Below are 18,990 nucleotides of genomic sequence, written 5' to 3'. Positions count from 1 at the left end.
GGTAAAACCATGAATAGAAACCATGGATTCTGATTTTTTAGGCAGGGACTCTCAGATTTTTACATCATCCTGTTTTCCCTAGATCTTGATTTGGACCTTTAATATAAGAGTGAATAGGTAGCTTCATTTGTCTTTCTGAAGCTCTAACCTGCACGGAGAACATAAATGCCAGGGATAGGTGTCATTGTTTGAGGTTTCTGGTTTGCATGACTCCTCATGTTTAGGCTCCCAAGTCTCCCCCAATTCCCATTTTTTCAATGATGTATATGTGTTCTCTTCATTTACACCTTTTCCTTTCCATGCTAATTTGACACTATGCAGGAGCTGTCAATTGAGGAATATTTGTCATCTTCTCAAAGTCGGGCCCACAGGAAGGTTACACTTAACTGTTTCTTCTTCAGACAGTGTCTGTATAATGGGCTTGAGCGCCAGCTCCTTTTGTCCGCCAATTGCTGTTGCTTCCCCAATATATGGCTTGCTGACGGGTGATGAATGCAATCTCAGAGTGTCACTGGGATAACAGTTACAGAGCACTACTATGAGAAATATTCTGCCAGGATGTGGGACTTCAGTATTACAAAGCTGCCATTGAGGGACTTCTCGTTCTTACAGAATTTCAAGGTGCACGTACGTGGAGTCCTATGGACAACAAATGGTCCAGTTAAAAAGAAATCTGACTTATAGCCATGGGGGTGGGGGGTGTCCACAAGGAAAAATCATGAATAGAAATAATGTCCATTTCAATTAGAAAAAGAATTATTTGTAATACAAATGTTGAATCTTTTTTTAATTGATTTTAGAGAGGAAGGGAGAGGGAGAGAGAGATAGAAACATCAATGATGAGAGAGAATCATTGATGGGCTGCCTTCTGCACGCCCCCTCGTGGGGATCAAGCCCGCAATCCAGGCATGTGCCTTTGGCTGGAATCGAACCTGGGACCCTTCAGTCTGCAGGCTGACGCTCTATCCATTGAGCCAAACCAGCTAGGGCACAAATGTTGAATCTTACGCCATTGGATATGTACTCCATATATAAATAGAGACATACAGTGGGGCCTTGACTTACGAGTTTAATTCGTTCCATGACGGAGCTCGTAACTCAAATTACTCGTATGTCAAATCAAAAAGTGAACGAGTGAGACACGTGATGCTGGGCTGATGTTGTGGCTTCTCCAACTAGTGGTGGGGTATCTGAAGCTGGCTCGCAACCCGAATTTTAGCTTGCAACTCAAAGCAAAAAATCGGCCGAGAGACGGCTCGTATCTCAAAAAACTCTTTAGTCGGGACACTCGTAAGTCAAGGCCCCACTGTAAATAAAATGGGGAAAAAATCTTTCTGAGCATTAATAACATATAGTATATTTCTGTGGCACTCTTTTCCAATCAGATGGCCTAAAAAAGCTTCCATAGGATTGTAAATTCTGTGAAGGCAGGGATTTGTGTCTGTTCTATTTACTGCTACACCCTCAGTATCTCTAATAATGCCTGCTGCATAATAAATAATCAATATTTTTATGGGGTGATTTTTGTTGAATACATATGATGTATAACTATAAATTTAAGGTGTACAATGTGTTAATTTGATACATTCATACATTTAAATATGATTGCCATTGCAGTGCTATTTAGCACCCCTATCACATTACATAACTGTCATTTCTTTTTATTAAAGGGTCTTTTTAAAAGATTCCATTTAAGATCCTTCCTAAAGTGTGTGTGTGTGTGTCTGTGGTGTGTGTGTTTATAAAATGAGTTCATAAAGTTAATTCATTTATTCTAATCAGTATGTCTCTCCTTTTTTACTTTTCATCCATGGTCTTTGATTCACTTCCGATGCCTGCCTGCCCTTTCGATTGATGCACCTGTAACATCTTCCTGTATCACCACTGAATACTCTGCCTGGACAACCTGGACTCCCAGGTAAGGCGATGAACTTCTAAAAGTCTCAGTGCTGTCACTGAACAAACTTTAATAGACAGCTGAGAAGTATACATATAAATTAAAAAATAATCTCAAGATACAATAGTTCCTCCTGATTAACGTTAAATTTTGTCTGGTCCCTGTGTAAATCAATTCTGCACATATTTATATTATTTGAAGATTTCTGTTAGTGCAGCATAATTAAAATTACAGTTTTTAGAAAGTGCTATGTATGTGACTTTGGAATTTTATAGTACTAAGAATCAACACAGAGCTTCATCTTTTTTTATTTTTGTTTTGCATTTTTTTACTCCAAATTATGTTATTTTGTTGTTGTTCCTGAAGCTGAGTGTAGTGGAAGGGGTATTAGCCTCTCTTCACTGTGTAGGGAAACTAAGTCATGGGGTAGATAAAAAAAAACCCAAAACACCACAAACTTTTGATTACTTCTTTCTCCTGTTTGGAATAGAAGAAGAGCACATAAGGCCCTGGATGGTAAGTCAGCTAATGGGGGGATTATCTGGCGTCAGCGGTCACCAACACTTTAATTTTTCATAATACTTGCTTCTGTGGCCTTCTTACCAACTCACAGAACCAGGAAAAATAAGGCTGAGCCACAGTGGGGACTGATAATAAAAGTCTTCTATTGCTTCTCAAATGACGATGCAAGGCTCTGCTGCTAGTAATGCTATTAAAAGTCTCTCTTACCTCACTTCTAAAGCCTCCAGACAAATTTAATGCAAAGAAACTATTCTCTCAAGAAAATGTATAGGCCATGTCACTCGTTTTGAGTACAAAAGTGTTATCATATTATATTATCCCTTGCTAAATATAATACAAAAGCTAACTGAGCCCATTTGAACCCTCAAACTAGCAATTGACCCATGCACAACTTCACAATCCCTGCTAATATCAATAATATACATAGTAGAATTAGTGTTTTGTGACTATTAAGACATATTATGAAAACAGCTGAGATTTTTTTTTATGGAGAGACACATTGCTTACTTTGATGGATGTCTTGTGTTTGGGTAGAAAGGATTAGAGTAATGCTTTATGGATCACTTACTGTGTGCTTGGAATTTCATCATTTTGTGGAGAACATCAGCAAAGTTTAATCATTCTTTTTATTCTTTTCCTTTGTTATTTGTGTTTTATATATTCCCGATTATATGAAAAATTACTACCAATTCCTACAGGGTCCTTTCAATCATGCATTTCCATGTTAGTGATACCATAGCATTTGGTTTGGTTTTTGGTTTATTGACTTCTGTGTTTTGCTTAGATGGCCATCGCTTTTGTGAAAGGGAATGGAATTAGCATGATTGAGTGGTAGATCTGTCATTCTCAGTCCATAAAGTTCCATCGGTCTGACTCTTAGGGCTCACCATTTTAGCACTCTGATTCATAATTCCCCCACTATTTGAGAAGAGCTAAATGAGGACCAAGGTAAAGGAGCCATCCATGAACTGGTTCCTTGTGTGTTTGAAAGCTGAAAAAAACATGCTATCAAAGCAAACTGGAAAACTTACTATTTTAACTTCTTTCTTACCAAGCTCTTGCTAGTACCTGGTTTCACTGTTCCTTTAACAGGTGGAGGATTTTTCAGATTCTAGATGCAACGAGGTAAGTGACAATGCATTTTTAGTTTAACTGAACCCAAGTAAGCTAGACTAAATAGATTTTGCAGTTGCTTATTATTTCAATTTCAATATAATAAGTAGGTTATGAGCTTGAGACAAATTCTTTTCAGGACTATTTCTTTTAGCTTAAAACAGCTGAAACTACCCAGTCATGTATGTAGTAGTCTTAGGCATGTAGAACTAGTTCAGAGTGGATGAATGTTTAGGGCCAGCACCCCAGACAGTTGGGCAGTAGGTCATTAGCTCTTTTTTTCTTTTCGTCGAAATAGGATGACGCTGTGGAGTGTTTTGTGAAGGCCCCACCACCCACCAACATTATCTTTTTCACAGTGCTCAGGCACGCCTGCCTGTTGCTAGGCTGGATGGTGATTTAGGGACTAACTAGGTTAGATTTTTATTGAAGGAAAATCAATTATTTGAAAATATCAGGGCTTTTAAAGTATGTAAGTACAGGGTTGGGCAAAAGTAGGTTTACAGTTGTTCATATGGAAAATGATACAATAATTAATAAATAAGTATACCTGTCTGACTGTTCATAGCATCAACCTTTGAACCAGGAGGTCATTATTCAATTCCCAATTAGGGTACATGCCCCGGTTTCGGACTGGATCCCCAGTAGGGGGCATGCATGAAACAACCGATCAGTGATTCTCTCTCATCATTGATGTTTCTAATCTCTCTCTCTCCTCTCTTCCTCTGTGAAATCAATAAAATATAAAAAATAATAAAAATAAATAATAATACAAGAGTAACAGTATTTTGCGTACTCATATCTGTAAACCTACTTTGCCCCACCCTGTATGCAGACTTGCAGGTAGAGTAATCCCATAGTCCAGAGACCTTTATGACATGAGCTCTGCAGCAGAGCAGATCTAATTAAACACAGGGAAGTTCCTAACTGTGAGGGTGGTGGGGTATTGAGAATGCTCCACGTTAGTGCCTTTGTAGACATCAACTGTGTGCCACAAGTTATACAATCATATCACCTCTAGTGCTGAAGAGGCTGTGAGAATCATAAGCCATTTTGTAAATGTGTGCTGTAGTTGCTTGGCACATTGTTTTCTAAGATCATGATGTTCACCAGTACTCTATTTGGCCTATTGTAGGCTTATTGGCTCCAGAAATATTTACCAGGATCTCTCCTTTCTCTTCCTACCCACCTACATTTCATCCTATGCTCCCTGGCCCAATAAATGTAAGCAAGAGCAAAGGTTGGAGCCTTGGGATTCCTCCACTAGGGCAGACTCTCATTCAAATAGAATAGATGGACCATTTATTAGATGTCCAATTTAGCTTTCAGTAGCTGGGCTTCCATATTCCTACAAGGGCATCAGTTGGTTTATTTCATAGCTGAGATTAGTAAATTCAGTGTTTAATTCTATAGTCAGACTATAATTCATTGAGGCAAATGATATAGACACACAGACACTTAGTAACACAATATTAGTATGGGAATGTGTTTAAAGATCATAGATTGGATATATCATGGTGGCAAGAGTACTATGTTCTGCTAGTAACTAGTAGAGTGATTTTGCTTAAGTCTCATCTCTGCTGTGAGCCTTGATTTCCTCATTTGTAAAATAAAACAGAGTGGATGATCATTAAGATAATGGTCAATAACATAGAGACTGTTATCTCAAAAATTGCTTTCATGGGGGACATGTTAAGAATTTAGTTTTATTTTTGCTTTAAAATTTTCTGCATGATACAACCATCTCTCTACAACTGTTTTACTATATAACAGAGAAAATCTTGACATACTCTATTTTTATTATCATGCTGATTGATTTGACCAGATGTTATTATCAGAGCAATTTATATCTGGTCTTTGTTTGTGAGAAAGGAAGAGAGAAGTACCAATGCAATGGAAAAGAAATGGCTTTGGTAAATGTCGATGGGGCCATTTTTAATTCTGGTGGACTGAATGGTGTATGAAAACTCTCCAAGGCTAGCACATTTTCAACCACTAGTAAAATAAGAAAGTAACAACTCATTTGGTAATCCCCATTGGTCATGCACTTTTATAAATATACAGGATTATGATGATCTCTGCCTCATAATTAAAATTTGCATAAATACTTGCTGTAATTTAGTTGTCTGAATGGATTTTGTAATCCAAAGAGAGAAGGGAACAATCAGTGGAAGCCATCCCAAATGCCTTGTTATTGCTACATACATGCAAAATTAACAGTGATACTAATTGTTTGAAAGAGAGCCTTGTGTTGTTTTTTCTGTAGCTGGCAAAAAATTAATTGCCAGAGTTTTTGTTGCTCTCTCTTTTTTTCTATAACCTGCTGTGCCATAAGGTCTGCAGTTAGTTGTAAGCAAATTATTTGGCTGAATTTTCAGTGTATAATTTTGTGATGGAGTTTCCAAACTTCTGTTTAAGTTATCAATCAATATCTTGAACAGTCAAAATCTAGTTTTTATAACATTTTAACTGTAGGCCTCTATAAATCTAGGGAATAAAAGGATGCTGACATACCAACCAGTTCTGCTGCTGCATTTACATTCTACTTTGTATTCTATATCTTTAAAATTAAACCTTCATATGAGAGTCATAAAAAGTCAAGGCTAGAAACGTTTAAGATCATCCTGTCTAATCCCCTCATTTTTGAGATGAGTTTGATTATCAGTAATTTGAATATCAGTAACAACCACCAAATTAATGACACCACACTTATGTTTTTTTTTAACCTTTCAAACCATTGGGAACAATTATAGTAAATACATTTGAATTATAACTGGTTGTTTTGGGATCATATAGCTTCGATTTACTAGTATTTTTCAAACACCTGAATCAGATTTCTTAAAATATGACTTCATGAAGTTTACCTAAACATAGCCATAATATTGATGGTATACATGTGGAGATATCCTATGCAAAACACTTGACAATTTGAGACAACCAATATTAGTTATTTTCCCTTTATGCATAGATTACCTAGCTAACATCCACCCAGTGGAAATGTTACTTGAGTGACTGAAAGTATGGGCTTTTGTTCTATCTTGGTGCTGCCACTTTGTAGCACTGTGACCTTGAGTAATTTACTTAACTTCTGTGGATTTTCAAGTTTCTTCACATGTAAAGTGTAGCCACCTTAAAGAGTTGTGCAAAGATTAAATTGAGATCAGGGATATCGTGTACTTAGCACTGTTTTGGCACATAGTAAACAGGCAATAAATAGTAGTGGTTATTACTGCCATTATCTGGTACACCCAGGACCAGTCTCATTCAATACTAATATTTATTCTTATGGTGCTTCAGAGTACATGCATATATACATGTACACATAAACATATGGACACTCTATGAGTCCATAAGAATGACATTGGGAAGACTGTTTTCCCAGAAGTCATGTGTGACCACCATGTTTTAAAATCTAATGGCTTCTTCTCTGGCTTCAATCTTCTTGAACCTTTTGGAGGTTCTTGCACTTCTTCACTTTTTCTCTTACTTGAAAGCATTAATAATTTATCTTGGTTCACCTCCTGTCTTCTACTCGACACTTAAGTTTGTTTTGTCGGAGTCTCTTTTACACACACACACACACACACACACACACACACACACAGCCTCTCCCTCCCCCTCACTGTTTAAATGGAGCAATTCCCAAGGTTCTGTCATTGATCTGCTTCTCTTCTCTTGCTATGTTCTCATTCTGGGTAATTTCATCTCCTCACATAGCTTCACCTTTCACCTCTACACGAGTGATTCCCAAATTGACCTCTTCAATTCTTAACTCATTCCGGAGCTCCAGGCTAACTCCAATTTCCAATTGCCTGCTGAGCATCTCCAGGGCAGGATATCTGAGGAGACTGAATTGTAGTCTGGTTTTTGTCATCCTGTGTCAGGAATGCAGATGGGGGAATGTAGCTTTAAGTAGTGCTCAGAGTTGAAAACAAAGAAGAAGTGCTGGGCGTTAGTCCGAGCAGAAGTAAAAGTAGTTTCAATTAAGCAAGTGATTTCAAATGAGCTTTCCAGGGAAAGCATCACAAGTACACTGTGAATTTATGTTATTATGAACTGGAGACATAAATTGGCACTTGAAACTTTAAAAGGTGTGTGTTTTCTAAGAAGGAGGAGACAGCTTTCCTAACGAAAATTGAGTTCAGTTTTTAGGTGCTGGAAGGCTGGCGAGTTTCAGGAAAATGTTAATTAAAATTAACTTTCCTGGGACAATTTGTGTGGTTAATCTTGTTTCAGTGTTTTGTAATACAGATACACCTGCCAAGAGGAAGGATATATTCAACCTGAAAGATGAGCATATGGGAATTTTGAGAGCACATGCATGCATAGACACGTACACACATACTGGGAGAGCTATGCCTGAGAGTTTGAATGTGTGAAAATAATTCAGAGGGTAGATAGATATTTTTTCTTTCATTCATTCTGCAAATACTTACTGAATGCCTACTAGGAACCCCTCTCTCTGGCGCAATGGGCTGTAAATGAAGAACATATAATGTCTTTGTCTATAAGTGTCTTATATATTTTTCTTTAGTTATATATAGGTACGTTGATAATTGAATTTGGTCTAGAAATACCTGCAGCATGTGACAAATTGTTCAATAACTATAACCTTGCTGACAATCTTAATGACCAAAGAAGAACTTAGAGGAAATAAGACAGTGTTAAAGTGGGAAAAGAATGTGCATAAATTCGAATTAGAAATTGATTGCTTCCTTTAAATTTAGTAAACATTGAATTACTTTGGTACTGTACATTTCTAGCTGGCACTCAGTGTTTCCCACCAGACTAAGAATGATTGTCTAACCCTGAAACTTAATTAGAGCAAAGGGATAAGCAAATTTTGGTTAATGTGTATAGTATTGTTAGGAGAATTCTTTGTGAATAAGCTATTCGTGTGGAAACTATAGACCTAGCTTACAGCTTTAGCACAGGGAACAATATTCTTTTTGAAGATGGGTGACCCCATTTCCCACCTTCCAAAAATTAAGTAAATCCTTTCCAGTTGAGTCCCTTCCCTATGAAGTATTCTGAGGCCATCTTACCCTACAAAATGCAATGGCCTAGTTAGTAAGTCAGGGTGAGTTTCTAGCCTTCATTGATGCACCCCAGCCTCCTCTTTAGAAATTTAGCATGGCTCTTTGATGGCAACTCCTAAATCCAAGTGTTCTTAGACCCAATTGTCAATTTCAAAGTATCTTTCATGGTCACTCTCAGGTTGTAAAGATCCCTCATTGCATTTGTAATCCTGAAAACATACCCTGATGCACCAGAGCTCTTGCTGTGGATATGTAGATGGCACACCCTCTTCCAGTATTCCAGCACCCCCTTGAGGATCTTCAAGGAACTAAAGCTCTCATATTTTTTTTGTCCTAAACGAACTGAGACATTGATATATTTCTCTTATTCCGACAGGAAATAAGAATAATAAAAACATCCTTGAATTTATAATCTTGGATGTCTTTATTCTCATGATTTGTATTAACCATAGTCTAACTTGTTTTACCTTTCTCAAATTTATTCACTATGTATCCACTGAGCACTTAGGACTTTTCAGGCACTGTTCTACACTGGGGACAATAAGACAGACAAGGTATGGTTCTTCTGTTTTCTAAAGGGTGTGTGTGTGTGCACACGTGCACGTTGTAGGGAAATGGAACATAAACAAGTATACAAGTAAATGAACAAGCTAACCTGAGAGGGTGGGAAGTGATAAGGTAGATTTTGCTTTTTTTTTTTTTTTTAGTTTGGTACAGACTTTACTAACAATTTGTCTAGGCCCTTTGGTTTCCTCTTTTTATACATTCTTGGACTTGATAGCAATTCCCATTTTGCTACTTCTGGTCATGCTTTAATTAGGATCACCTTTCATTAGCTAGTCCTGAAGTATAACCCAACACACCCTCCTTATTAGACTTCTGTTCCACACTTTTCTTGTCCTTGTCACCATTAGAATTTGTCAAGTTCATCTTCTTCCCTGTGATAGAATGTAAATGGGCCTACTTATTCCTTAGGGATATTTTAGTTGATTATTCAAAGCATTTTTGCTACTCAAGGCAAACTACCTGTTAAGAAAAAACCAAAGCATAAAAAGTTAGCAATTGTGGTGGCATTTAGTTTTGTCTGCTTCTGGAGAGGGAAGAGCTCTGGGCTGGGAGTCAGAAGACCTGGTCCCAGACACCACTGCTACGAATAAGCTGTAGGAGCTGAGATGTGCCACTTCCTCTCTCTCAGACTGTTTCTTTATCTCTAGTTTCTTCATCTCTAAAACCAGAGTTCCAAGTAGAGGCTCCCTAAGGTTCTTTCTAGCTCTAATGTGGTACAATTTGTTGTTTTCAGAGTCATGGGCCAAGATTTCTTTCCAACGTTCTGTTTAATTTTATAAAGTGGTGATGTAGGAACATTTTCCAGTGATTCAGAGCTGCTTAGATTAAGCATAAGTTTTCCGGCAAAAGCCAGTTTTCCAATTCTTGTAAATGTCACAAGAAGTTAAAACATTGCTTCTTGTTCTAACCTCCACCAGCTAGGGCAACAATTTACCACCACAGATGCAATTGTCAGCTTCTTATATATGAACATCTGAAAGTTCACTGTCTTTTCAGCTTGCCTGCAGGAAATCTTCAAAAAGAACCAAATACCACTAAAACAAAGGACGTTATTATAAGTTGGCTTCAAAATGACAGTCTTCCTCAGCACCTAACCAAAGCCCAGTTAGGACCTAAAGTAGGAGTCAGAAAGCTTGCCTTCCCTAACTTCCCCACCCCTTCCTACATCTGCTGCACTGGGATCTGTGGAAGAAGATGGGGAAGCAGGAGGAAGTGTGGGCTTGGATAAAGTGGAACAGGTAGAAATTTACCAACATTCAAAGTACCTCTGGTGACTCCCTTCTTTGTTTCCACTATTCCACTTATTAGTCAGATACTTTACCATGTTCTAAGAAAAAGAGTCAGCCACATGCCTAGATTTTAAGAATGCAAACTTTTACAAATCCAGAGATAACCTGGGCGTGATTCTGTGGTAAGGAAATCTGAAGGAGGAGAGAACCCAAGAGAGTTTGGAAATTCTGGAAAGTGCATGTCTGATGTACAGTCACAGAATTTTGCCTTAGACAACGAGTGGGAAAGAGGTGAGGGAGACAGCCCAGGGAGTTCCTGTATGGATCTAATTGAAAAGGCCATGATATTGTGCAGGTGAAGAGACAGATACCCACAAAGACCAATAAACACAAGTAGTTAGTGGCAGACTTGAGGCAAGAACCCAGGTCAACTGCATGTTGTTCAGTGCCTTGATTTGTAATTACCTATGCTAGTTGGTATTTTTTTTGCTTGATGGCTTGTTTGCTGCTTTTGCTGTTTATTTCTTGCTACTACTTCTGTTCACAGCACTTGTGATTCATTGTTCTCAAGGAACTTTATCAATGAAGGTGGGCCAAATCTTTTAGGAATAGATAAAGTGCATTTTGTTTTGAAGGGTTTGGGGCCAGATGATAGATAGTACAAGGTTACACAGAGGAGTGTCTGGATTGAAAATAAAGCCCAAAATGCAAGATTCCATTGAAATGAATGGAGAAAGGGAGGATTGTGGCTATAGACTGGAGAGCCACAGTTAAATGTATATATCATCTCTTTAAAGCTCACTCTTAATTACAGCTATAGCCCATTCTCCATCAAAATATTTAAATGTCTTTTATTTTGGTTTCTCAGTACTTTGAATCCTTTTCCTGGTATATTTGTTGCCTCTGTTTTATCTTTCTATTTCGCTATTCTAGATGGTTTTTGTCTACAATGTTTTCCATTAGTTTGGTCTCATTGTCTTGTCCACGGTATTTGTAGTACAACTATATATCACAGGAGATCTTATGTGCATGTAAAATGGAGAATACTATTTCAAAGTTAGAAATTACTAGATTATTTCAGTTCCCCTTCCAGAGTTGAAATATTTCCTATTTGGCAAATAGCTCTGCTTTGAAATCCTAAAATTACACCTAGGAAAAAAATGACTGTCACTGTGGCACCATAGGGCTTCCTGTCCCTTCAATTTCATTGGCTTACCGTCCAATTTGCTCCATCGATTTTCCAGACAGCTCAGCATCGCCTTGTCAGACAGACACTGGAATTATAAAGGAGCTTCATCAAGGCCATACGTGTTTTGAAAACTTTTCAGCTTTCATAATTTTGGCCATGAGTATGCTAGAAACCATGTGTAAATGGCATTTGTTGGCACATTGGTATTTTTTCTCACGGCTTCTACAATTTCAGGCTTGATTTCTGCTCGCCACAGGGTACAGTTTACCTTCTCTTCTCTGGGAGCTCTTATTCATTTATCAGGAGCCCTAAAAGAAGGCTGCTCCTGTGCACCCTGGAATGTCAGAGTTATCGTAAACTAGCATAAATGAGCCTTTCAATGGCCTTTACTGATTGTTCCTATATTAAAATGTAAATGCACATAAGGAGCCTGAGAGTACGCTTTCTCCCATTTTTTCATATGAATTGATTTGACAATGTCATGGATGATGCATGAGATATAATATAGAGCTTAAGCCCATTACACCTTGTTTGCATGAGAGGAAACAAAAGCTACAGGGAAGAAATGAACATTATGTGATGCTTTAGGCAAGAGCCATTTTCTGACTCACATATACCTTTTAGTCAATAGCCTACCTCTGAATCTACACAGGGGGAAGTGTCACTGTGATACTCTTTTGCTTAAATAATCTTTCTTGACTAATTAATGAGAATTAATTTCTAGTTATGTAGGAAACACTGAGGGTTTTCGGAAATTCATAGGCGGTGCAATAAAGTGACAGAGCCTCAAAATTAGTCATAAATGCTGGTATTTTTATGAGAAAATAAAATGAGATGGGATGGATATTGGGAGCTTTCTGAGGAATTTTCTCTGAAAACTGTGCAATGTTATATCATTAAAGAGTCATGTGATTTAATACTGAGTGATCATAAAATCTCATGTAAAGCCATCCACGAGGAAACTTCTAGAAGCCTCATTTATTCCTTTCTATATACTAGTAAGCACCTTCAGTGTCTCCTTTAGTATAAATATTTAGTAAACTATTTATAAATAAAATAATACTCTTGAGGTTGATTTTAAATTCAATGCAAAAAAAATTCAATGCACATGAACGATGTAGTTTAATGCGAGTACCAAGCACTGCATTTCTAATCTGAGTGCAAAATGAAAGCAAGATAATTAGGGGATGGTCCTCTTTCTCAGCCTTCTGTCCTACAGTCTCAAGCACAAGATCTCTAATTTCCCCTTCTCATGGAGGAGATATTTCCCATCTTGGCAATAGGTATTAATCTTCACGTCTTCTTTTACCCTTCAACATAACAGGTCATTTGGCACTGAATCATACTGAGAGTGGAGGAAACAGGTGATGGCTTTCAGTAGATTTGGGGAAACCAGGAGGGAACCTCCAACTTTGTATTCTCCAGTACTGTGATCAGAGACTTACTATTAATTGAGTAATTCATTCAATCATTACAGAAGTATTTATTAAGCACCTGCCATTACCCGGGACTGTTCTTAGTGCTAGGGATTTGACAATTGGATAAGACAGGTAACGTTTCTGCTCTCGGGGAGCTTACATTCCAGTGTTGGTTATAGATCATCCAAAGCAAGTCAATAAAGCATGCTCAGATTTGGATAGTTGTTATGAAAGAAATAATCAGAGTGCTAGATTAGAAATGTGTGACCTTGCAAAGAACTCAGTGGGGACAATGAACTTATTGTTTATAGGTGTAAATGATTTTTGGAAGCATCAAATGATATGGAGACAGGTCTCATAATTATAGTAGAAGATCAAATTGATTGATAATAGTTTTGACCCCAAATGAAGGTTATATGTAATTAATGTAATATTTTTGAGTGCCAATAAAAATACGTTCTATGCTGAGTAGTAATGAGTACTTCTATGCTTTTAAATGCAATTAAAGAACTTAAGCAATGGGCGTTCTCCTTCAATGATCATTTAGGCATCTGTAGCTACTAATAGTACTGTCTCTATTTCCCTGCCTCCTTTTAATTTTGGTCAAACCCTGTCATTATTGACGAATGTACCTTAACTATTATGTTGGTAAAAATTACCATAAGATTGGGAGTGGGATATAAAATGAACATTTAGAGATATTCCAAACTATATAATATAGTTGTAATACGTGAAATTTGATAATGAAAGCTTATAATTTAGTCTTAATTTTATTAGCCCAAATATAGTGAATTTTTCTTTAGGCTATTTTGTAGAAGATTAATCTGTAGAATGATAATAATCATTATCATTATTGATTAGATATAATCAATAATTGATATAATTGATTAGATATAATCAATTCGAGTCTATGAAAAGTGAAAATATTTAAAAGTAACAATGCTAAGATGGAGATGAACGAACAAAGGAAGCCATGATAGGAGAACTGAGAACACGTGGTGTGCTTTTTCGTGTGCTAACTTAAGTGGTTTCTACAACTTCCCTTTAGTGATTCCATATGTTCTAGAAATGTTGATTATGCCTCCAGTAAAGGAGAGCTATTAAAACAAAGATGTTTTTGTAAAATGGGTGGAAGCCAATGATTGCTGTTTCATTGCATTTAGTGTGATTTTAGCTCCCTGCTTTGAGAGGCATTGATCTGCTCAATGGGTATGTACTTGAGCAACTGCTCTGCCAGATACTGTGCCAGGCACTGGGGAGACAGATGTGAATCAGTGAGAGATCCTGCCTTTATGGTACTCACAGTCTAATTAGGGAGATGAATAAATGTTGTGATGGAATAGGGCGCATGCTTATACTACACAGTTTGTACCACAAGATTCTGCAGGAGGTTGAGGTTGTTTGGTTAAAAGCTACTGAGGGATTTATTCTGTAAGTTGCTATAGAAAATGATGGAGCAGGTATATGGTACTCATTTTTTTTTTTACCTCAGATCTCTTTGCAGCCTTGGTATGATTTACATGTATACATATTAAATTTATTTTCCATTTTTAAAGGCAGGTAGAATGGTGAGATTCAGCTTCAAAATTGAGGTTTTATAGGGAATATTCTAAAGTTTCTCTTTAAATGTAGAACAAGACTGGGTCTGAATAACTCTAAGCTGACCTGTTGTGTGGAGCCAGCCTTGATTTTCTTTTCTTTTTGCAACACAGTCCTATTTCTGGCAGCAACTGCATCTGAGCCAAAAGCACAGATTCATTGCCTGTTTACATCAGGCACTGAATAGGCACTGAGCAGAGGATTAAAAGAGTCCTGTCTTCTGGGAGCTTATAATCTAAAACAGACAACAAACTGGAAAGAATAGCCATCACAGCTGATATGTTCATTTCCCTTCCCACATAAAGTCAAAGAAAACAGAATGTGGCAAGTCACATTCTACAGGATTTGTAAAACCTCTAGAGAGTTTTCTCTCTCTTTCTCTCTCTTTGTGACTTTTCAAGTTGAAATCTATTTTGTATATAATATGCAACAGATTATAGTGCTGTTTTTAAAAACTGGGAATGAGAAAGCAAGCAATATTCTTTCTTTTACAACAGGTTACATTGAAAAGTATGGATCAAATTAAAAGTGGATTCTCAATTTGTCATGGGGAAATACGAATACTATTTCAAATACTCGAAGGTCAGGTTCAACTCGGGGGTAGACGAGGTATCATAAAAATTAATTTAAGAAACTAGCCTTGAGATATTTCCTAGTTGTAATAATCCCACAGGTGAAAGCAACATCTGTGGAATAATAAATATACTCTGTTTGACCTTTTTAGCCAAAGGAGGTATTACCAAAACATGACCAAAGCTTGGAGTTGAGGCAGTGCAGTAAAGTAATGGGGTTTGACTAACTATTTATGTGATAGGGATGTGATCATTTTATTTTTTAAAAATGATGAAAAAATAGGACACATACCAAACCAAGATTAATTTCCCAAAGCTTGTGTATGTGAGAGAGACGGAGACGAACACACTGAGAGGAGCAGAAATAAAGAAAGAAAGACAAAGTAGCAAGAGGCTGAGCCAGAGAGGGACAGAGACCAAGAATTGAAAACAACCAAGAATCACATTCCAACTCTTATTAAATTCATGGTGAGACCTTGGTTAAGTCACCTTTCTCTGGGCCTCGGTTTCTCCAACTGTAAAAAGAAGAGGTGTGCTAAAAGACACCTCTATAGAACTTACCAACTCTCTAGCTCTCCTTTTGGTAAATGAAAAGGCAGGCAGATGGGTAGGCATGCAAACGGACGGATCAGCCACATATACGCATATGCTAGCTTATCAAAAAGAGAAGACCGCCGAAACCGGTTTGGCTCAGTGGATAGAGCGTCGGCCTGCGGACTGAAAGGTCCCAGGTTCAATTCCAGTCAAGGGCATGTACTTGGGTTGCGGGCACATCCCCAGTGGGGGATGTGCAGGAGGCAGCTGATCGATGTTTCTCTCTCATCGATGTTTCTCTCTATCTCTCTCCCTTCCTCTCTGTGGAAAATCAATAAAATATAAAAAGAGAGAAGACCAAAATTATGGTGGGCCAGTGGACCGTGAATCATAAAGAGCACCAGCCAGACACAGAAAATCATCTAATCACTTTTGCTATTGCCATGGTAACCTGAGGAATTGGTACCTCTCCTTTGCCTGGCACTGGTGCAGCTTTCCAGGGGCCACTGCTGAGTCATTTTCTGAGTGTCTTGGCCATCTCTCTTTCCTCCTCAGGCTCAGAAGAGTTTTGTGTGAGGATCTCTAATGGCCTCTGATGCCCAGATGGAAGGAGAAATTACTAGTAGATGTCAGGCTTTGTACCTATGACCGTAACCTCAGCTCCCCCAATCGAACATCCTCTCTGAGAGAGCGGTAGAGAGTAGCTACTCTTACCACTTGTGCATAAGGAAACTCAAAGGGGTTTGTTGTTGTTTTTAGCCTAACATTCTGTCTGGATACCTGTCTGTGTTTTTAAAGCTCTATGGGTATTTTTGAGCATACTATGTTTTCTAGGCTTTCAAATTTTACTACTTTTAAACTTGTGTGAATCTTGTTTGCAGGGTCTGGGAATTGATGAGGATAATTAGTGCTTGTCAAGCTCCCGGCCAAGGAATGACTTTAGTAAGGAGCTACCTAGTAGACAAATTGTGTGCAACACAAAGATGAGTCTTCAGACAGGTTTTAGTATCTGTTTTATTTCACTTTCATTGATTTGAGTAAGAAACAAAACACTATGATTTTCTTGCTTTGCTTACAATTTACCATCTCCCTCCAAAATAATAGCCCAAGAGTTGAGCTTGAGTGTGCATGGCCTTATAGTAGGTTGACTTCCAGTTGAATTTTACTGAGATTGTTTTCTCCGGAAACTTCTGGGGCATCTAGGATGCCATTTTGAATTTATGCAGCTCTTCACATTATGATGTTAATAATACACGTTCTATGAAAAGTAACTCCATAAAAATGTGTTTCCTCAGTGCAGCATAGTTCATTCGGATAACAGATTCTATATCACACCTGTCACTATATTACTTTGTTAAGTGGCGTTTGCCATCACTAGAACCCCTACTTTTGTGGCCAAGTGGGTCCTGAGACAAAGGCCAGGGTAAGTGTGATGGTGTGAGGAAGGTGAGGAGGCCAAGCTGACTACAGGCAAGCTTGTTCTTACACCAAGTTGCTGATGATGTTGGCTAAATAATATGGAGCCTGCCTGGAGAGGATGCTGAAAGGCTGGGGTCCAGCCTGCCTTCCATGTGCATCTCCAACCTGAACTGTCCCCTGGGCTTCAGACTGGGATACCCAACACCCCACACCATATCTTCACTGAGGAGCTTAATTGATATCTCAAACTTGACCTGCCCCCCAACAAACTTCTGACTTTTCCCCAAAATGTATTCCTCTCACAATCTTTCCCATCTCAGTAAATGGGAACTCTATCCTTTCAGTTGCTCAGGCCAAAATTCTCAGTATATCTTTCACATTTCTGTTCTTCTCCCAGGCCACATCTAATCCATTAGCAAATTCTGTCTACTCTTCCTTCTTAAACTATTTGGAATCTGACCATCACTCACCCCCATCTCCTTGTCTATCTTTGTCCAAGCCACCATCATTTCTTACATGAGCTGCTTTAAAAGGCCTCTGGCTGGTTCCCCTGTTTCCACCATTGGTCCCCTATAGCCTGTTCTCCACTCAGTAACCAAGCTGCTGATCCTTTTAAAATGTTTAATTCAGCCCAGCTGGGTGTGGCTCAGCGATTGAGCATTGCCCCAAGAACCAAGAGGTCACCAGTTAGATTCCCTGTCAGGGCACTTTCCCAGGTTGCAGGCTTGATCCTTGATGATTCTCTCTCATCACTGAGGTTCCTATCTATCTCTTCCTCTACCTTCCTCTCTGAAAGCAATAATATATATATACACACACACATACACACACACACACACACACACACACACACACACACACAGTGGGGCCTTGACTTACGAGTGTCCCGACTAACGATTTTTTCGAGATACGAGCCGTTTGTCGGCCGATTTTTTGCTTTGAGTTGCGAGCTAAAATTCGGGTTACGCGCCAGCTTCAGATACCTGACCGCTAGTTGGCGCAGTGAACGTCACAGTGAATGCTACAACATCAGCCCAGCATCACGTGTCTCACTCGTTCACTGTTGATTTGACATACGAGTAATTTGAGTTACGAGCTCCGTCACGGAACGAATTAAACTCGTAAGTCAATGCCCCACTGTATAATTTTTTTTAAAAAGATAAAATGTTCAGATCTTGTCATTCCTCTATTCAAAACCCTATAATGGCACCCCATCTCATGAAGAATATAAGACTGAGGCCTCCCCATGGCCTGCAAGCCCCTGCACAGTCTGGCTCCTGTTTCTTTTCCAATATCATATTTTACTAGAGGCCCAGTGCACGAAATTCATGCACTTGGTGTGTGTGTGTGTGTGGGGGGTCCATCAGCCCAGCCTGTGCCCTCCCACAATCCAGGAGCGCTTGGGGGGATGTCCCACTGCTGGTTTAGGGGAACAGGCCTAAGCCATCAGTCTAACATCCTTAGCAATGCTGTGGAGGCAAGACACTCCCGCCACTGCCGCTGCGCTCGCCAGCCGTGAGCATGGCTTCTGGCTGAGCAGCGCCCCCCCGTGGGAGTGCACTGACCACAAGGGGACAGCTCCTGCTTTGAGAATCTGCCCCCTGGTGGTCAGTGCACATTATAGCCACCGGTCGTTCCGCCATTTGGTCGATTTGCATATTAGCCTTTTATTATATAGGATTGTTCTGCCTTGTGCTCATTACTCTTTAATTACACCAGTCTCATTTGCTTACTTTAAATATACCAGGCCTGCTGCTACCTCAGGGCATTTGCACTTGCTCCTTTCAATGCCTGGAAAGCTTTCCCCTTAATATTTGCAGAATTTGGCTCTTAAATTCAATCAGGTCTTAACTCAAATGTCACAGGAATAAGATTGCCAAGAAGTCTGATTC

The 18,990-nt window shown here is 38.7% G+C and overlaps 1 protein-coding gene across 5 annotated transcripts in view; it reads left to right on the top strand.

Moving 5' to 3' along the window:
* The window catches only part of HS6ST2 (heparan sulfate 6-O-sulfotransferase 2), a 322,259-nt gene that overhangs the window by 220,939 nt on the left and 82,330 nt on the right, over nt 1-18,990 (top strand). For 3 of the 5 annotated variants that reach the window (XM_005872822.2, XM_005872819.2, XM_005872821.2), the window contains exon 3: nt 3,512-3,544. The exons of the other annotated variants lie outside the window; for them this stretch is intronic. In XM_005872822.2, coding sequence (XP_005872884.1) covers nt 3,512-3,544 — 33 coding nt within the window. The remainder of the gene's footprint in view (nt 1-3,511; nt 3,545-18,990) is intronic. 5 annotated transcript variants of the gene reach the window in all.

This window comes from Myotis brandtii, unplaced genomic scaffold (genome assembly GCF_000412655.1).
Source record: "Myotis brandtii unplaced genomic scaffold, ASM41265v1 scaffold393, whole genome shotgun sequence".
NCBI lineage: Eukaryota > Metazoa > Chordata > Mammalia > Chiroptera > Vespertilionidae > Myotis > Myotis brandtii.
Note: the sequence above shows the minus strand (reverse complement) of the source record. Positions and strands in the feature narration are given on the sequence as shown.